This window comes from Triturus cristatus, chromosome 4_1, assembly GCF_964204655.1.
Source record: "Triturus cristatus chromosome 4_1, aTriCri1.1, whole genome shotgun sequence".
Taxonomy (NCBI): domain Eukaryota; kingdom Metazoa; phylum Chordata; class Amphibia; order Caudata; family Salamandridae; genus Triturus; species Triturus cristatus.
In genome coordinates this window covers 1,223,592,243-1,223,614,049 of record NC_140585.1, presented here as the reverse complement: position 1 = coordinate 1,223,614,049, position 21,807 = coordinate 1,223,592,243, and the positions used below count along the sequence as shown (strand labels likewise).

The following is a 21,807-nucleotide window of genomic DNA, read 5'->3' as shown; positions in this document are numbered from 1 at the left end:
CAGTGGTCAAGGGCAACTCTATCACTCTGCTGCTTTCTCTACCAAATAATATAGGCCCTCAGAGTGAGGGCCTGAGGGATAAGGAATGTCACCCTCTAGAGATGTAATGAGACCAGTAGCATTTAGGAGTTCCAAGAAAATGCCAGTGTCCATGTGAGATGGAAGGGGGAGGTTAGCAGCCTCTGAATCATCTCCCTCTGTGCATTTGTAATCTCTGTTGGGCATGTCCTAGGGTGACAGAGTCAGAGCTGAAGATTTTCTTCAGTTGAGTGAACAGCTGTGCTCTAGAAAGAGTGTCCCCTCCAGGGACTGGCCTATGGAGGAGGCTCAAACTTCTTCTCTTAACATTTAAATAATGCCTACCAGCTTTGAGGACTAAGGCAGTGCTGAAGGTGGCTCCAAGGACATCTCTGGTGTTAGTGTCGTAATTGGGAAAGAAGGGATGGCCACCTGGTAGGCAAGGGCTTCCTTCTATATTGCACCAGGCCCTGAAGCTGTGGAGGTGCGGAGTCAGGAGGTGTTGGGCCAGAGCCGCTGGAACTGCCAATCCCCCAAGATCATAGCTACCTTTGGTGAGTGTCCCAGATGTATTAAGGACCCAGCCTCAAGATATGCAGCATGGCCTGTTGAAAGTCCTCTTCTAGTGAAGGGTTTGTGGAGGGAGGCAGATACTACAGTTTCATCTTTCAAGGTAGCAGGATTGGCTCCAAAGACATCCTGCTACCTTGACAAGCAAATGACCAGTGTAGGGGGACAGCACCACTGAGTCCCCGCATAATCTGCAGAACTAGAATGTTTCCTCAAGAAAGAAGAGGGCTTCTCCTTCATGTGGTATTTCCTTGTATTTTTATGAGAGAACGCCTTGTGGGAATGCTCCTTATTGCCAGACATACCTAAAAGAGTGGAGAGGTACAGATTTGCTGTGTCCTTAGGGGCTTCCGACAGAAGTTGCAAGCCGAGGGGTCATGTTTGGATCCTAGACACCACAAGCAGATGTCTAGGAATCTAATCAAGGAATCATCCTATGACACAGTAAATGGGGTTTAAATCCCAAGAACTTAGAAGGTGACATATGAACTTACTGCTGTCAATTAAGCTGAGGAATTTCATTGGTAAACGCCAAAGAAGAGCTCCAGACCCACAATGATAAGCCACTTACAAATAGGATCTGACACCAGTGCACCAGATGGCACAATATGTAGGCAGGTGCTGTCAAAGTATGGGTGGGTGAAGTTGTAACTGGAGTTACGTGACAATACCTGGTGACGCTGGCGAACTACTGCTGGTGGAAAAAAGTGTCTCTGCTGTGATACCAGTATTTCCTTCAAGATGGCGAAAAGCCTTATCCTCACTGGTTACCTCCTCTATACTTCAGTAGAGACAGGACAAAAAGCTCACTGGATGCAATTTTCTCAAATAAGACACAGAAGCCTTGAGTGGATCAACTTCTGAGGAGAAACCACTGCATAGTATACATTGTATGGAGCTGGTTTGCAAAAGCATGCTTGGAACAGAGGAGCCAATCAGAATGAGAAAAACAAACCAAAAATACCCCATTGAGTGAGGGGAGACAATAAAAAATGGAGGCACCTACATAAAAAGGCGGAGCAACAGAAGCACTTTTATGCGCCTCTGCGATTGATTAAAAAAACATGAACTGGGTAGAGAGAGGGGTGAGACAATGACATGGAGTGGGTCTGGTGTGCAAGGAGAAGACACGCTGGGTTCATTATAAAAAATTCTGCATCCTGCCATTATGTGAAAAAAAATATTGACAAAAATGGTTGATGACGCATGGGTGGGGACATAGCTGGAGTTTCAGAAGGAGATACTTGCGGAATTTCCTTTTTTTGGGGAAAGAAAGAATCTTGTGGAAAAGCATTTGTTTCGGTCCTGCTTGTACAGCCATCATCGCCAAACAATTGGGAAGGAGACAGAGACAAAAACAAAATTGTACAATGTGTTGTGCCTCGTGAATGTGTGACACTAAGGCTAGGCAGATGCCTGGCAATGTTTGAGAAAAGAAGTGATCAACATGGCAGTAGTCCCTCTAAAAGAGTAAATAATGATGCCTTCATAGCTATCTCATTGTATAACAAAGCTTAATGCATAAAACAATACATTCAAACATTGTCTATTTTGACAAATCTGAAAATTGTCTGTTTTGGCATTGACTTTTCCTACTTAGATTAAGAAAATCCAACAAAAGGCTGGTCACCCAGCCTGTAATCTTTTCATAGAGAAATCCTAAAGCTCATAGCCACCTCAGGGTCCAGTCTAGCTTGAGCAAATGTTCCCTCCTTTTAGAAGGGAAATAGGGTGGGAAACAAGAATTTTTTGCGTCAAATGGAACTCCGCTTCTAATTTTGGCTTGTCCATTGGGGTCACCTTTTCATGATAAAGAGACAATAAAATGGGAGAGATGCAAACCACCTATGGTTACTTCGTCCTGTAAGCTGATATATTTACTATAAAATCTATTTAATGAAAGAAATCAAAAGACTACGAATATAGAGACACAAATGGAATGTTTAAACATGCTACATTTGGGTAGCCCCAACTCAATCTGCCTTGAAAGTCAAATGGTAGAAGAGATTTCTCCATATGACCTGGTCCTGCAGAATAATGCACCCTTTTTCAGAGGGCATGGTAGATACACTTGGAGCTGTTCTGGGTCACCCTATCTACCTAACTCACAAAATGGAAATTCTAAATATCCAGGAAGATGAAGATTCCACAGGTAGAGAGAAAACTCTGCTGAGACTGAGATTGGTCCTGAGGAAAAGAGAGACTGCCCAAAAATTGAGGAAACAGCTCCCACTATCAAAAAAATGGAAAGCCAGTTTAGATACAGTTTTTATATTGGACATCCCAATTATGAAGTCAGAGGCTGCCCCAGAAGGATCCACAAATCTGGAAATAACAGGCAGATTACTGATAAGGGGAAGAGAAAAGGATCTGACAATACGTAGGCTTAACGTCTAGGGTTGATTTGGGTAAGGTCTACTCCAATATTATATTTAACAGAGCAATGGGAATGAATTTGAAATGTTTGAAACATGCAGCAACAAGGTTGCTTCAATGAGTGTGCATATAACAGTATCACCTGTTCATGTGGTGTTTTTCTTGCTTCTATATAGTAGCACTATTAATACAAAATGTCAATAAGAAAACGTTACTTACCTGCGGTAACAATCCTTCTGGTGGATACTCTATCTACCTGCAGATTCCTCACCTGTAGAACAACCCCAAGCATCAGACTGGATCCAGAAACTTCAGAGCAACAAACTCGCTGGACTCAGTTGAAGCCGGAAGTGAAGTTAGGCAACACCACGGGGGCCACAAAGCATCCACCCCGGCACATCGAGGTCAGTTTCCTTTTTTCCACGCCTTCAACGCGGATTTGGAGCTTAAACTCTGAGGGAATTTTTCCTCAAATTTTTTTTGTTCCACTTCCAGTACCGTGTCCCCCTCTCCTGCCCCCTCCCGCAATGTAGGGAGTGTGAAGGACAGATGTCCATCACAGACCCCCATGCCATCTGTTTATGATATCTACGGTCCGACTATGACTCTACATCCTGCTTCTCTTGCCTCTCCATGCACCAAAAAGCCATCAAGGAACGGGAGGCCAAGCTCTTCATGGCCAGGGCGAAGGATGAACACCAACTTTGAAAGATTTCTCTACCACGATCCAGTTCTCCATCTTCTTCTTCACGCAAAAATAAAAGATAGCATTAAAGGAAGGAGAGAGGTGATCCAGAGGTAAGCCCCCTAACTGATTCAACTGATGTGAAACAAACACTTTCAGAATAAACTTGTTTTGCAGATCTTTAGGAAAGGTAACCTATAGATACAGCGCTATCCTAGGGATAGCTCAATATCTGAAATGTCCACATGTAACCCTCCAACATATCTCAGTTAAGCACATGTACGACAACAAAAAAGAACTAAGGAAGGTATTTCACTGGGCATCTGTTCTAAAGCATGTGAGTTGAGACATACCAGGAAGAGAACTTGCCCCACTAGCCTACACAAACCAATTTCTTGAAAGAACGCTGAGCTACCAAAACAACATAATTGACATGGACCAGTTAACTGAGGTGTTCCACTCAGTCTCCTTCCTCCAAGCCAGAAAGCAATCTTCTCCCAGAGTTAACAGGATCATTTCAGCTTGATGTATCCTGATCATTTGAGGCAAGAATGGGACTTGTAATGTACAGTGGAAGGGAAATCCTGGATAAATCTTGCATGTGCCTTTGGCACTCTTCCAGGAGACACATTCCAGAATTAAACATGCTACATTTTCCATTGTCCAAAGTGGCAACCTGTTCATGCACATGTCCCTCAACAGACAACTATCTGACCAAAATCGTCCAGATGGAATCCCTATTTGAAAGTCAGCAAGGTCACTATGCTCAAATCATCTGTGCAAGAGTATACTTTTCCAGCCAGGTGAGCCAATAACACTCAACAATGTGATGAGTCAGAATTAGTATTGTATTGCTTCATTGGGAGTGTTAGAAATAATTCACCCCCTCCTCTTGTCCACATAATGCATTGCTGTAGTGTGGTCCCCAGTAACCTGACTCTGCAGCAAATTGCATCTAGGGCTGCTTTCTCAGTACTCTGACAATTCAGCAAGTAACATCACTGGAAATTAATTCTGGAAAATCACAGACCCCCTATCATTGAGGATGCACTCAGTTCGAACCCTCTTTCCTTACCCCGTTTGTCCACAGCCTCAGTGCAGAGCCGCACAAACTCGGGCACAGTTGTGTTCTCTCTCTGGCACAGGGCATCCAAACGGCATCCGAATACTTGATCTGAAAAAGGTACAAATTACAGATTAGTGCCCATAAGTGACTAATATAGGGCATAATTAAAACTTTGTCAAATATCTTGCATGGGTGAAGTGTTGCTTGACAGTGTCTGCGTCAAAGCACTGCAAACAAATAAGTTACTTACCTGTAACTGTAGTTCTCTAGTATTGGTATCTTTCATAGATTCACATGCTTGAAACATTCCCCGTCGTCAAAGTGGGAGTACCACAGTACCATAATAAAGCAGTATGTATCATTATCATAGGCTATAATTGCAATGAACAATCAATTTAATAGCCTATCTATAGCATTTTTAAAAAAGGACCAAACTTCAAACTTTAACCAATCAGCAGGCGATAGCACCCTGTAGAACACTTCCAAAAGTGGCTGAGTCCCTCAGATTTTCAAGCACGAGTGGAATAAAATAATCCAGAGCTATAAGGGGAGCTTCTCCGTAGAGGAGGTTGGGTCGCATGTGAATCTATAAGAGATACCAATATTGTAGAACTACAGTTACAGGTAAGCTACTTTTTTTCTTCTCCAGTATTGAATCTATCTTTCAGAGATTCACATGCTTTAATCAGAATAGCAAGCAGTTACTGTATTTGTATACCTGATAGTATTAGCACAAATAGGGGATGGTGGGTAGAAAAAATATACATAACATATTCATATGCAATTTAATATATATATCATACATTAAAATGTGCATAAATACATAAGCAAACACATGGAACCAAAAGAGGGTCCCCTTATCGAATTAAGTGGTGTAGTAAAATACGTCCAACCGTGCATCACTGTGCTGTGCCGATTCCAGACAATAACGCTGTGCACACTCTTCCAAGTTGCAACACAACATATTTTCTCCAGAGGCACTCCCGCAAACAAAGTAGTTGAGGTGGAAACTGCCCAAGTTTAATGCGCCTTGGTTTTCGCTGTGAGTGGCCTGCCAGCGTTTTAGTGGCAGTACTGGATTGCAGCTGAAATCCATCAAGCGAAGGTAGCTGTCCTGACTGGAACACCCTTACAAGTGTGTCCATATTAGACTGACAGTTGGCCAGTTTTGCTGAGTTGTTTAGTGCGATGTAAGTAGAATTTTAAATATCGTTTGATACCTAGCATATGAATAGACCTGTCAGCTGGTGATGTTGGATTCAGAAAGAAAGTTTAAAATATTATAGGTTCATTGAGGTGAAAATCCAAAGAATCCTTAGGAATTCATTTTTGATTAGTTCTGAGAACCACCAAATTGCTTGTGAGGCGCAAGAAGGGTTCTTGAGTTGAGAAAGTCTGAATCTCCTGTACTTTCTTCGTCGGAATGAGCACTAGTAACAAAGCGACCTTCCATGTGAGAAGTATGAGGGTTTCAAATGAACTCTTCATGAATTGAGATAGAATTATGTTCAGGTGTCAGTCAGGGGAATGTGCCCTTACTGGAGGAAAAACTCTGAACAATCCTTTCATGAACTGTTTGATGATTCTGCTTGAGCACAAAGAGAGAGAATGTGATGAGTGTCTATATATTGATATTGCTCCAAGATGTACCTTAACAGACTCATGCACCAACCGTGACTGAGCTAGTAAGAGGAGATAGGGTAGTTATCTGCCAGATGATGCCTGTAGAGGATATAGGTTTGATTTCTGGCATCACAGACAGAAATGTTTCCATACGGTTTATATTGTTTTATCATGGCTTCTGGCCTTCGAGAGAATATCCCTGCAGGCCTTAGGAATATTCAGATCTTTGAATTCAAGAAATTTAGCAGCAATGCGCATATGAGGAGAGAGGTTGGAGCAGGATGACCTGTCCTTGGTTCATCGTCAAATGTTTTCGGGATGTAGGTAAGTGAATGTGGTGGGAATCCGACAGTAGGAAAAACTCTGTGAACCAATCCTGCCTGGGCCACCTGGGGGCTCTCAGGATGAGGCGACACCGCTTCCATCTTGATGAGAATCTTTAGTTTTAGAGGTATCTGGGAAAAACGTAGCTATAAATCCCGGACCATCTTATCGAAAAGACATTCCCCCATGATCCTGGATGTGGATGCCAACTTGCATAGAATTGGCATTTGTAGTTCTCGTTTGTTGCAAAGAGATCTAGAGCTGGTTTGCCCCAGAATGAGAAGATCCTATTTAGAGCTGACTGATCAAGCTCCGATTTGAGGAGGCTGTTCATAGTTCTACTTAGAATGTCTGCTAATAGATTGCTTGTACCAGAAGCATGGACGGCCTGAAGAGTTAGCCTGTGTGTTGTTAACCAGCTCCAGACTCCCTGAGCTTCCGTAGACAGCACCAGTGATCTTGTGCCTCATTGTTTGTTCACATAGTGCATGCTGGTATTATTGTCCATGCAAACTAACACCAAAGACCCTTCTATCATTGGCAGGAAAACTTAGAGACTGAGATAGATGGCTTTGAGCTCCAAGTGATTGATATGTATGCTCTTCTGGAGCGGAGACAACTTTCCATGAATTTGCAGGTTCTGCAGATGACTGCCACAGCCCTCCAGGGAGGCACCCACAGTGAATACGATGTGAGGTATTTGAGGTATGAACATGAGCTCCTGTGGCAGGTGGGAAGTCTGGGACCACCAGGCTAGAACTTCCATCATACCTGGTGTGTTCTTCACCAGGTCCTTGAATGATCCTTCAGTTTGAATTCTTTGTTTTTGTAGCTGTTCCTGTAAGACTCTTATTTTGAGACATGCCAGAGGGATCAGATTGATTGTTGAAGACATCATGCCCAGAAGCTAATTGAACAGACACACTGAAACTGTTTTTTTTTTTTTGGGGGGGGGGGGGGGCGGGGAATAGGGTGAGAGCCAGTTCCAGAAATACTTGTTTAATATCCGGAGGTCTATGATGGGTCGCCACTTCCCGGTTTTCTTGTCTATGATGAGAATAGAAGCCCATTCCTTGCTGAGAATGTGGGACTTTCTCTATGGCATCTGTGGTTAAAATAGGAAGTACTTCCTTCAGAAGTAGATTGAGATGAGGTGGGTGTCCTCGTTTTGGTGGAGTGATGGGCGGAATCTGGATGAACTCTCACATGTGACGATATGTGATGAGATCCAGGACCCAGTTGTCTGATGTTATTTTCCACCATAGATGAGAAAATTGTGGAATTTTATCTCTCCCAGGATGCTGTGCTGGAGGGGGCATAAGCAGCACTAGAACTTTGTCACTGTGTTCTGCCAGTATCTCTTGAATGCACTAACTGCCTTCTCCTTGGTGGTTGCCTGGAGTAGGCTGCAGCTGGCAGTGCCCTAAATGGTTGGTGTTGCTGGTAAGCTGGTCTAAAGGGCAGCTTAGAGGGCTGATAAAACTGATACCTCTGGTATCCTCCTCGTTAGGGATAAGTGCCTCATCCACAGGCCCCTCTAAAGGTTGGATTTTCAAAAGTGTAATGTGCTCAAAGATCCTGCGGTGTCAGAGTCCGCCTTGACCGCTTGCAAGGCATCGTCGACATGCTTGCTAGACAGAGTGTTGCCATGGTGTGGCACATCTAATATTTTAGTTTGCACCTCAGGTCTAAATGTTGTGGCCTTCAATCAACCTTGGCGTCTAAGGATCGCTGACCGTGCCAGTTGTCGGAATCCTAATGACCGTTGATCGTGCCAGTTGTCGGAATCCTATTTAAGCTATATCCATAGCGCAATCTATGATTTTTGATGTGAACCTTTCGCCCCCCTGCAGAATCTTTTTCACTTATGCCCTTTATGTGTTCCGGCAGAAATTCCATGTATGGTGCGATGACTGACCACATTTGGCGGTCATACCTGCCTAGTATTGCCAGTGTATTGGTCGCCCATACAGTAGTACCGGAAATAGTTATTGAGAACCTCTCCCCAGTGTTATTGAGGTGTCCACTTTGCTTGACAGGCAGGGTTATGATTGATGTGGAAGGGTCTTCTAATGACTGTGAGGCGTCTATGTGATGACCGAGTCTGGTTTCTGGCGCTTTTTACTTCTTATTGATCCTTGGCAGGACTGCTGTTACAGTGCAGAGTTTTGAATGTTTATAATTCCTCCGGGATATAATCAACAATTGGAACAGCTCTTGCAGCCCTTCTCTTTAAAATCATAAAGAAAAGACACGATTGCTTGCTGTTGGAAGTTGGAAGCATTTGACTGCTCATTCCATAAGGGTATAGAAACCACCAATAACATCTGGTGGGGAATCCACCGGTTGTGGTGCGGGAGGTGAAGGTGTCGGTATTAAATAATTGTCAAATTCAGCGGGTTCAGATTGAGTATTATGAATGTTATCTTCTCCCTATCCTCGCCCGAGTCCGACAGGTCTTTCCGAGGAAGCATGGAAATATTTGACACCCGGGTCATTCTCGGAGAGGCAGGAGCATCAAAGGATGCTGACGCATCGGAGATAATTTTGACCTTGCAGGCTCAGGAGAGCATTTGTAGCAATCCTCTAACTATCTTGTACTAGAGCCACCGGGTCCTGAACCATGCCCCCTGGAGTTGGAGGCAGAGCGGTGAAATTGCTCCAAATATTGTCTAGGTCCCTCCATATATTGATGTCTGTAAGGGACATGCTCATATTAGTCCCATTCCCCTTGACATAAAGTTTTGATGGACTATGTGGTGTCTCTGTTTTTTGTTGATGGCTACAGTGTTTTTGCCGTCATTTGCATTGTCGACTAGGTCACCGTCGATGAGTTGGACATAGACACAGTTGTCATCGTTGACGAGGTTTGTCGTCAATGAGGTTTGTCGTCAACAAGGCTTGTCCTTGACGAGGCCATCATCGTCGATGAGGCCTTTGTAGAAGAGGCCGTCGTAGATGAGACCGTAGTCGACGAGGTTATCATAGACAAGGCCATCGTAGACAAAACCGTCATCAACAAGGTTATCATAGACAAGGCCATCATAGATGATGCTGTTGTCAACTGGGCTATCGTTGATGAGGCAGTCGATGTGCCTTATTGTCAGGTTATATTTCACCGTGACTGGTTCTAAAAAGGATTTCCTTGACGTAATGTCAAGGAAGAAGAGGAAGTTGTAGGCTCTGATCTTGCCTCTGAGTTTTTTCCATTTTCTCTCTATGAGAAGTGCCTTTTGAAGACTCACAGTGAGTCTTTTTTATGGCTTTACTGTGAGCCTCTGGAGACCCTTGGTGCAATCTCTAGCTTTGACCTCCCTTTGACCTCTCCTGTGAAGGAATCCTCACTGTCCTCCTCATCAGAACTGACAGATTTAAGATTCTGTAGCCACAATATTATCATCTCTATCTGTGAGATATTTTTTAGACGAAAAAGGTAAGACATATTTTGAGGTCCGTTACCTTGTGGGCAGAATAAAAGCAGCAGATGCACTCCTAGGGCCACATATACACAGCTTTTTTTGCTGTCGCAAATGGGCTGATTCACAGAATCGGCCCGTTTGCAAAAGCAAAAAGGCTTTTTGGCATGCACAAAGCCCAAATAGCGAGCAGGTAACTTGTTAGTGAAACGCTATTTGGGTTTTGCGATTCAGTATTAGAAAGGCGTGTGCTAAGGGTGTCCCTTCCTAATAGCGACTCTCAGTGCCATGTACAAATGTTTTGCGACCGAAATGCAGTCGCAAAATATTAGCATTTTACCCCTTACTTCAAGTAGGTGGTAACCGAAACACAAACAGGAAGGTGTCCATCCCCAAGGGGACCACTGCCTACTTCTAAAAAATGAAACTGAAACATTTTTTGTGACTTCCTACCTTCTAGTCGCACAAGTTGCAATTAGGAAGTTGCAAAATAAAATCTACATATATGTGCCACCTAGTGTCTTCAGGCTGTAACCTCTCCTTTTTTCTGTTGTTTTGACATATTAGTGCCAGGGTCAGAGAAATGAAACAGGATGATCCGAAATAAGTAATAGTTGAAGAAAGTGAGCCGAGCTCAGAGAGACTCCCTTTCACACAATGTGCGGTCGAAAATCAGAGGGACTCCGTCTCTCTTCGGAGTGTTCTACAGGGTGCTATCGCCTGATTGGTTAAAGTTTATAATTTGGTCTTTTTTTTTTAAAAGACATAGACAGGCTATTAAAGTGATTGCTCATTGCCAATATAGCCTATGATAATGACACATACTGCTTTATTGTGGTACCGTGGGACTTTTACTTCGACGACGGGGAATGATTTAAGCATGTGAATCTACGCAAGATCCAATACTTGGGAAATCAAGATATGTAATATTTATGTCAACATATAATCAAGAGTGCAAACAGTGGCTGGTCACTCACCTTGACACTAGCACCCATTATTTTGATACTAATAGTACCTTTCCTTGGGGTTATTCTTTGATATAATTTGTCGTATTAATACACAAAATGAAAAAACCTATTAGCCCACCATTGCAGAGGCCAACTCTATACAATATTGTTTACACAGGAAGTATGTTTGTACATTGGTAGACATCGCTGTACCACAGTTTGGCTAATAAATCAAACCACATGCCTGTACTCAATGGTTTCATTTCCAAATTCCTCCCTGTTTGAAAAAAGGGGATGGAAGAAAAGTAAGAACTGTATAAAGAGTCACATTTTCCAATCTCAGAATCCTCCACAAGCTGCTTTCATTCCGACCCACAACTCCAGAAGTGCAAAAACATCAGCAACACAGTTTAGCATATGTCTGGTTGAATCTCTAGCTTCCCATATGCCCCTCAAGTGCAATCTTCCAATGAAGTCTCCTCTTTCTTCTGTATCTTGCTGATCATCATCAGCCAGGAGCTAACCATCGGGTCAGATCCCGCTTCAGTACCCCTTTGTTAGTCGCCTCTGTGACACTTAGACTAGGCTGAGCTGCCAGGGGGACCAGAAGTAAACCACCTTCTATGCTTATTCACAACCAGGGGACTTCTACAATATGGACCCCCCCCCCCCCCCGGACGATCTCTGCTTCCGCCAGTAACTGTGGGTGCTTCCTTCCATCCAGATTTTTGGCAAGATTAAATAAATCTTCGCATTAAGGAAAAGACTGAGTGACATGATGGTCTACCTTTTCAGGGCTTGTCTCAGAGCAGAGTATTCAAACTTTGCTTACAGATGAGTTTGGTGTTCAAGGTTAATGTCCTTACTTCAAGATGGCCGGGTGCCTTTTTGAAGTGGTTCATGTCCTTATTTCAAGGAGGCTGGTGTATCTTTTCGAAGGGATTCATGCCCTACCTTTGATGAGCCCCTTCTCCTGCAAAGCCTGCAGTGGTGGACGCTTCGTGATAAATCTTCTCAATCTGTTTTTCACCCGCTTCTTGTCTGAATTTTCTTGGCCTGAGAGTGTTCGATATACTGAGGGGTTGATAAAAAGGACAAAAAAAATTCATCACGTTTATGTAACATCAAACAGTCTTTCTTGGTTGCAAAGCACACAGCGGTTGCCAGACTATCTTACAGATAACCAAAAACAGAGTGGGTAGTCACAGAAGAAGAAATCAGTCATCCTAATAAACTTTTAGCACTAATTATTTAATTCAGCAACTCATAAAAATCTAAATCTGTTATAATCTCATATCAATTAAAGCAGATCAAAGGATAGATATAAAATTGCATAGTAACATTTCTAAACCATTCATTTCTGTTACAAATTAATCTTTATCGGGAATTAGAAGAAGCTCAAAATCCAACGGAGAGGTATTACATAGTCCAGTTTAGAAAGCTCCAATATCTTCGTGATATCCCCTATTCCAACTGCATGATTTTTAGAATACTAAAATTATCTCAAGCTAAAAGTCCCATCATAAGGAAAAGTAGACCTGAGTGAAATTTTGTTTACACCAGCATAATCTTGCATAATTTCTGGCATTTGGTGTTACGCTTGTCAGGCAAAATGCCTGACATTACACCATTATTTCAAGCTGGGTAACTGAGATGTAATTCGGACACAAATCCTATTGCTGGAGCATTGGAACAATGTGAAAGATAGAAAAAGAAAGGATGTTTTTCACATCATGCACAATTTTGTGCTATATTTTAGCAAAAAATGCATCATCAAGTCCAAAATAACCAGTTCAAGCTAAAAAAAATAACTCTAAACGCATTTTGCTCTACAGAACAACGCTAAATGCTGGACCTGCATTTCATGTAATTCAGCATCATTTTTTGGCCATGAATTTCACCGATATACAAAACAAATCGTCCCTTGGGATTCCATTTTTATTTACCCTTACCGGTTCTAAAAATGTATCTTTATTTTTTTCATCCATAAATACATTTTGATGAGAAGAAAGAGAAGGATGAGATTACTATATGTAGATCGAATAAATGTGTATCATTTTTGATGAATGAAAAATATGAAACATACATTCAATCACCAGTTAGGGTTCTACATAGTGTAAACAGAAAATGAATGCCATGAGACCTTTTGTTTTGTATATAAAATGTTTAGCGCCACACCCCCCCACGTAAAAAAAAAGAAAACGCATCGCCATAGCAGCCTCCACCTCCCCACAAACAAACACAATTTTTCACAATCATTCTGGTAAACTGGCAATGTTTAAGTATTTACTTAACAAAAAGATCCATCTCTTACGGGGAGAAAAGAAGGAAATTCAAACCTGGGTTATATGGGTGTAAATGTCCCACAGTGGTTGGACATACACAAAGGTGTTTAAATACCCCTCACACACCAAGAATGACCAGTGGTGTCATGCTTCATCATAGGGGTCTTCCCGCCCCGCTGCGGGACGGGGCGTGCTACGACCTACGAATACGTGGGAGCACTGATAATAAAGTGCTATGTGTAGTGCAGTGGGAGGGTCTGGGATAGGTGTGAATGTGAGTTAAAAAGGACCTGGCCCCTAGGACAAAAAATTTTAATAAGTCGGAGGGGGCTGGTACTAGTAAAAGGGTGGTGCGGAGACTTCCTACTCAATGTGTGGTGTTCTCCTAGTATGTTGTCGACATGTTTCGATGCTAGGCATCTTCTTCAGGACAGGGTTAAGATCCCTCCTATGTGCGCATATTGGTACTCATGATAAGTTTATCAATGTAAGAGAAAACATGCGTGAGTATACAGTACCTAATGGTATTCGTATTTAATTCTGTAAGAAAAATAAAGCAAATTACTCGTTCAGATTCCCAGGAATTGTGAACATCGTACCTGCAAACAAAAGAAGTGTGCCACGAAGGTGACAAAAAACGTGATAGTTTTAGCCATAACTCTAAATGGTTGCAGAAGAAGGTGCAGTGACCTGTAAGAAAAGTAGAGACATACAAGACACTACAAACAAAAAACAGAAAACACACACTCTAAAAATAATGGACGTTACTCTTATCAGGATAAGGAACCAACGGTGTATTGAAAACATACTTAAGTGTATGTGAGGTATTGCCTCATGGACCTTAGGGTTGATGGTAAACAATAAGGAGCCTCAATGCTGAAAAAGATAATAAAAAGGAGAGATGCCTGTTATCTACTGACTACTCCTAGAGAAACGCCGTTATCGGTGTCCTCCAGCGGCTAAGCCGTACTCACGTATCCTTTAGCAGCCAATCGCTACATGTGCATCCATCCCAATGTCCGGTCGTCCTGTGGGGAAATCCCTACTGTGCTCAGTTTAAATACAGCTGGCTTCTATCAATTTGCGGGGAAACTAGTTGCACCTGGTGAGTTTCAGAAGACTTCCGGTTCAAAGGGTGCCGGTAGACTAGACCGGATCGAGTAAAAGATCTATGTCAACCGGAAGTGAGGACCCAATACGGGTATTAAAATGGTACGATCACATGCGCCCACTGGTAAATGTAAAAAACAAATAATAAATCAAAAAATGAGGATAGAGGTCTCCCAAGTGTATTGCCTCAAAGCCTGTTTGACGGATCGAAGAGGTACGTGCTGGACTTAGTGAGAGCGAGAAGCGTCTCTCGTATGTCGAGAGGTGTGATAACTGAATTGGCTCTCGTGTGTCGAGAGGTAGCTGAATCACAACGGGGAGAGAAAGAGCCAATGCTGAGAGGAGGTGGGACTTATCCGAGGGCGGGGGTAAAAGGGTGTCAAAATATGAGGATTGACACATGGATTGGTAATCCATCCTAGCCCTTCCTGTCATTTAACAAAGACAGAAGAAGTTCTTCTGACGGTAGAAAGGATGCTTTGGTGGTTTATTCTGAATACAAGTACAAGCATCCAAATAGTGCCAGGAAAAGAGTGTCATAATTGATCTCGTTGGTCATAAATGACAATGAAAGGGGTGAGGCAAGTCACTATGACAGCTGTGACCATGGTATGTCATCGTTCAGACCAAACACGTGAGTGCCCAGACGGAACACCCAACGTTGTTCCTTCTCGAAGAGTCCATGCTCATTCTGTAGTTGCTTTATGACCGTCCATCTGAGATCGTCGACCCCATGATTCTCAGTCAGGAAATGCGTCGCCATCTTGGTCGTGCTTTTCTTGCATCGAATGTTACTCTTATGTTCGCCCATTCGCACCTTTACTGGTCTGGTGGTCATACCCACATATTCCATTTTACAGGGGCAAGTAATAAGATACACAACGTTTTTGCTGTTGCAATTGGTAAATTTTCGCTGTTCCCAGACTGTGCCGTTGGCAAAAGTGATACTGGTACTTTTCTTAGTGAGTGTGCAAGTGCTGCACATCCCGCAAGGATGGTGCCCTTTGACTGGTGGTAGAATAACACTCACGATCTGTTGGGCAGGTGGTTTCCGTGGTCTGGTGTGAACCAAAATGTCCTTTAAATTTCTACCCCTTTTGTGAGAGAACATGGGTTTCGGTAGATTGAGGCCTCCACAATTTAGAATTTTCCAATTCTTATTTATGATCTTGGAAACCTGGTTTGAATGTGTATTATAGGTTGTGACACAGATAGGCCTGGTTTCCTCTTCCTGTGGTGGTCGATTTTCTAAAAGAGAATCCCTATTGTTGTTCCTTGCTCTCTTGAAACCCTTTTTGACAACTGCCTCTGGGTAGTGTCGATCCAATAATTTCTTCTGCAGGTCTTTTGCCTGGGCCTTGAAGTCTGTCAATTCTGAGCAGTTCCTACGTAGACGTAGGAACTGGCCATAGGGGAGATTATCACGAAGGTGTCTGGGATGGAAACTATCATATAGCAACAGGCAGTTCTTGGCCGTTGGTTTAAAGTGTGTGCTGGATTTCAATCTGCCTTCATCTGCATAGATGTTAAGGTCTAGGAAAACTAGGTTGCTGTTGGATGATGTATGCGTAAACTTTAGAAAGGTATTTTGTTCATTCAACCAATTCATGAAGGTGACGACTGAATCAGAGTCTCCTTTCCAAATCACTAGCACGTCATCAATATAACGTTTCCACAAGATGATGTTCTGTTGAAACGGGTTGTGAGGGTTCAGTATCTTTTGAGACTCCAGATGGTGGACATATAATCCCGCTAGGCTCGGCGCAAAGGTACTACCCATGCTGGTACCGTGTTTTTGGAGGTAGTGCACATCATGGTACAGAAAATAATTCTTCTTGAGGGCCAGGGTAATACATTCCATCACGAGGTTGCGAGGGGTATGATAGTTCCAAGGGGTGGAAAAAAGAACCTCCTCAATGATATCCAAGGTGTCGTTGTGCGGTAGACTAGTATATAGGCTTTCCACATCCAATCCTATTAATAGGTGTTGGGTAGGATCAAAAACCAGATTTTCAAGAAGTTGTAATACTGCTTTTGTATCTTTTAGATAGGTATCCGTACCTTGGACTAGTGGTCGAAGGAATGCATCCGCAAATTTCGACAAAGGCTCTAATATTGAGCCAATCCCAGATACAATGGGGCGTCCAGGGGGATGTTCCAGGTTTTTGTGGATTTTTGGGATTGTATAGAAGTAGGGAGTTCTAGGTGCCTTCTGTACTAGGAAGTCCGCCTCCTTTCGAGTGATCCAATCATGTGCAGTGGCCTCTTCCACCATCCACCATGTTTAAGTATGTCTGAACATATTTAAACATTTCACTTAAGTTGTATTTTCCCTTTTAAATATGAAATCAAATACATGATTACCAAAAATACTATTCTAGTGAACCAGGCCTTACTACAGTGTAAAGATATCTACAATGTGATTATCAGAAATGGGCGGGAGCGGTTTGAGGAAAATTTGGAGGTACTTTTTCTTCCCCTTTGACATCTCCTCCCAACCAGGATATAAATGACAAAAGATGTTGGTAATGGCTCATTACTGATTTTTAACATTTAAATCAAAGAACTGTTATCAGCATAGTGTTTTTCTTGGCCAGAGCCTGGCATGCCCCCCCCCCCCACGCATCAATCAAGGCACCCCAGATTGCAGACCTCTGGTATAACAGGCTGTTGTTATTTATATACTACTGTGAATTTCACCCAGGCCTAAAAATAGGTATCTGACACTCTATACCCATGGCTCTGATGTGTACCTAACATGTATCCTGTCTCCAAAATATATCATTTTCTTTCAAAATGACAATACAAATAAACTAATCTATTTGAGGAGAAGTGAGACAAAACCCAAAAGGACTTAAAACAATATCTGTTCCATTAGAGTGCCAAAATAACCACAGTGCTGGGTCAGACTCTTTTTATGGTTCTTCATAGGGTGCTTTGGGGGCAGACATGATGTACAATTAAAGCCTTTTACCAACAACTTATTATTGGCATTGTCAGTCAAGAACAGGCAAACTGTGGAAAAGTCAATACAGATGTGACCACATTCAAATATAATGAAAGCAAATAGTATATATCGTAATTGATATCTTTCAGGTTTCCGTCAAGCTTTGTCTAGCAATAAGCTGTTTAGGTACACACGTTTCTTCTCTAACAGATATCCCACTACATAAAAACAATAGTTTGACTCTTAACCTGTTTTTGACCATAGGAGCGGAAAACATTAATTTTAACTGAAAACAGACAAAGCAGCTTTCAAAGAATGCGTAGGGTGCTTGTATCACACATATCTGGAAATGTGGTAACACTGCAATGGTCCATAGAGACGTTATATATAGTTCCAAACCTCTTTGGGATATTCATGATGAATACCTACAATTAATTTAACCACCGTAAACTTTCCATTACCACACTAATACTATTTTGTATGAATTGCAATTGTGTCACTGACCTTTGTCTCATCCCAATTAATCCACATATCCCCACTAAGCAAGCCAAAACATGTTATCATCTGTACTTAAACATCTAAAAATAAATAAATGAAACAAAAAAATAAATGTCGGTGCCCAAACGTTTTCTTAGGAAGTCACTATACACTTCTACCACTAGCACAGCCACCTCCACCAACCAAAATTCTATTTTGGTCACAATATATGGAGGTTTCTATTAATGCATCGTATCTGCCACTACATATTTCTTTCTATTATTAAGCTACTGCTGTTAAATCTGACACAAGGTGGTTAAAGGCTCTCATACCAGAACCATATTTCCCAGTGCCTTTTACTCATGATCTTTGAAAATGAGCACTGCCACCCCTGGACCGAATATAAAGTGCCCCTGTCCCCTAGTTGTCCACTGTAGGAAAGTGCCCCTTTTTTACTTGGTTACCACCCCTCACTTTGTGCACTTTATGTGGTGCAACTTTGACTGAGAGTGTGCTGGGTTCCTGCTAACCAGGTCTCCAACTCCAGTGTTCATTCCCTAAACTGTACACTTGTTCCACAATTGGCAGTCCTTTGGGATCCCTGTAAGTGCTATCCCTGGTACCTAAGGCCTTGGAACTAAAGAGGGACCCTAAGGGCTGCAGCATGAATTGTGCCACCCTAGCCCTAAGGGAACCCTCACCAAGCTCATTCAAACTGCCAGTGCAGCCATCGTGTCTTGGTGCAGAGAAAACTGAAGAGTCGACATGGCATACATTTCTTTGTGTCATGCCTGCTAGCACTGCAAGTGGTATAGGTAAGTTACCCCTAACGCGGGCCTTGCAGCCCTAAGGCAGCTGCACTATACCCATGTGTGGGCATATCTGCACGAGTGGATATGTCCCCGTGATACACACATATCTAATTTCACCCTTAGATATTGCCAGTGCACAGGAAACCCATAACAAGCACTTGGGATGGACACTAGTCATTACGAGTTCCCCAGCTACATGAAGGCTTCACTGTACCCCAAGGTGTTTGGTACCAAGCGCCTCGTCTTAATAAACCCACACTGATGCCAGTGCAGGATTTATTAATAAATGCACCCAGAGGGCACCTTAGAGGTGCCCCTTGAAAACCAAATGACTACTAGTGTGTTGACTGACTGGTCTCGACCAGCCAGCCACCATAGACAGGTTTCTGACCTCCTGAGGTGAGAGCCTTCACTCTCGGAGGACAGGAACAAAGACTGCTCTGGGCAGGTGTTCACACCTCCTCCAAGAAGGATAGGCATTCCAGAGCGGAAAGCTTCAAAGTCTCTGACACCTTTGTTATGTGACCCCAGGTCTTTCCATATAGTGGAGGTGCCCACCCCCCTGTCCTGACCCTGCTATTTGGCAGCAAGACAGGTGGGAAAACTAGTAAGATCAGACCCACATCCAGCCAGCACCACGGTCAAATTGATGTGGACCACACTTTTCAGATTCCTTCATGTTGTTTTGGATAGAATCAGCCTTCTGGAGACAGGGTTATGCCCACTTCCCACATGAAGTGGTCATATAGAGGGTGTACATGCTCTAAAGGTGGTTAGCCCATTGGCTATTACCTGTCACTCCCCGTATTGCCCCATAATTGAGTATTTAGGGAGCACCCCTGAACCCAAGAACTTAGATTCTACAGAATAACAGAAGAGGGACTAAGAAGAGTCACTTGCTGGCGAGAACTGCAGCAGACCTTTGGACTTTGGCGCAAGACCCTGCTGTCCTCAGCCCTCTCTCGACAATCACAACAGAGTGACATGTCCTGCGAGCTGGAGAACTACCAAAGCTTTGGGTAGCCTGCCAACACTTCGACAAACACCAAAAGTCTCCCTTGGAGTACAGGAGCAACTACCCTGCAGTCCACAGGATTGACAAGCAGAGTCCAGTCCACCACCTTGCATCTCCCTGGCCCGACTGACACCGCAGATGACCAGGAGAAGGTACTTGTGCTCTGGAAGGTCAGATCTGTCTCCCTACCGAGTGTGAAGACACCAGGACCAAACGAAGTCGTGCAGCACCAACCCCGGGGTACCGGACGCCCTACACAAAACATCAACAGCGAGAGTTCAGTCTGGATTCTCATTGCACTAGGACCAAGCAGCCATCGAGGGACATCAGGATCACTGAGACCCACTTCAAATGTGGCGCGGCTGCTTTGATTTTGCCAATCCAGCTGTTTGTCCCTGACCATGAGGTGCAACTTTGTGCACCCAGCCCAGCCGACTAAACCACTCTGCTCCAGAGCCCCCCGGCCTGGGTTCTCATGAATCGACTATGCCCTGTGCTCCAAGACCCCCTGCGACTTGAGCCCCCGTTTGGGAGCCCTCGGACTTGCCCACAAGTACCACTGGGCATCTTCTTTCCAGGTGGCAACCCCTTCTCCGTAGAGCCAACTACCAGCCTCACCAGCATCCTGCTTCCGGCAGAATCTGGGTGATTCCCGAAGAGCTGCTGACAGTACTTTTAACCTTGGCCCATCACTACTCCTGTCCCCGAAGGTGAACCCCTGAAACCGAATGTACCTACCTTTATGCATCTTTGACTTTTCCTCCCAAAGAATTTCATTGTGCATAAAAGAGCACAGGTTTGAGCGTTTACTTACCTGTGAATATTTTTTATCAAAAACTGTACTTACCTTGAAACGAAGTTCTTGAGTTTGAAATATATATAAAAAGAAGTGATATTTTTCTAATTTGGCCTTGGATTTATTCTTTGAGTCTATATAATTTATTGTCTCTATGCGCACAACAAAGTTTAGAACTACCCTCTGATAAGCCTAACTGCTCGACCACACTACCACAAAAGAGAGCATTAATATTATCTCCTTTAGCCTCTGTAAACAAATTCGGGAACCAATGGACTCTGCACAGTGTACTTTGTTTTAGTACATTGTATAGAGAGCCGGCTTCCTACACTCCCCAACAACCACCGGCTCAAATTAAGTACTGGTTAACCTTGCAATTGACTCTCTTATCCATTCATGTGGCCTGTCTCTGTACTTCTATGTCTTACCTAGCCCAGGAGACTGGATGTGGATGGCACATTTTTCTTTGAGACCAATATTAATTCTTAATTTCTTATGATATACCATCTCCATGCTCAAAGTTTATCTAAATCATTGTTTTCTACCATTCCAAATTGTACTTACAAGGTTTAGTAAACATTATTTTGTCCTGGATATGTCTTAACTATATTTGCATTCTCCTGTGTTTAATTGGTATTAGTTTATATCTCTCATCAAACTCTATAATAGTTTGTAACGTAAAAAATAATTACTACAGGTACATCCTACATTGAGTAAAGAAAACAGGCGTTCCATTGGTAGCTCTAAATAGGGAAAGTGTACTTTCTCTTCGTCTTCTCACATGAGCGTCAACCACTTCCATCATCTTGGTGAACACCTGAGGGGCGCTCGTAAGGCCAAAGAGGAGCATGGTGAACTGAAAGTGCTCAAAACCTACCATGAATCACAGGTAATGTCTATGGGCGGGCAGAAAAGAGAGGCAAAGTATGAGTTCTGCAAGTTCAATGCTACCCTCCAATCTCCTGGGTACAGGGCAGAATGGTCCTAAGCAAGAGGAACATTTTAAACGTCTGCTTCTTGAGGAAGAAATTGAGAGACAGCAGATGGAGGTTAGGAAAAAGACCTCAGTCCTTCTTGGGTACCAGAAATTAGAGGGAATAGCAACCACCTCCTACTTCTGGCATTGACACTTTCTCTATGGCTCCCTTTGCGAAAAGTGGTCCTCCGTCAGCCTGTCGTAAGTAGGTGGGATGGAGGGAGGGGTAGTCTCAAAGGGAAGGAAGTAGCTTCTTCGGACAATCTGCAAAACCCACGGTCCGATGTTATAGACCGCCAGTGGGGCAGGTGATGGTAGAACCGGCCAGCCACTGGGTGCCAATGGTGGTAAGAGGGCAGACTAT

At 43.2% G+C, this 21,807-nt stretch overlaps 1 protein-coding gene across 11 annotated transcripts in view; it reads right to left on the bottom strand.

Moving 5' to 3' along the window:
• Window positions 1-21,807, bottom strand: part of ARHGAP9 (Rho GTPase activating protein 9) — a 921,400-nt gene that overhangs the window by 383,993 nt on the left and 515,600 nt on the right. For all 11 annotated transcript variants that reach the window (XM_085654614.1, XM_085654612.1, XM_085654615.1 and 8 more), the window contains 2 exons: window positions 11,980-12,099; window positions 4,725-4,823 (listed from right to left, as the gene is read on the bottom strand). In XM_085654614.1, the coding sequence (XP_085510740.1) occupies window positions 4,725-4,823; window positions 11,980-12,099 (219 nt within the window). The remainder of the gene's footprint in view (window positions 1-4,724; window positions 4,824-11,979; window positions 12,100-21,807) is intronic.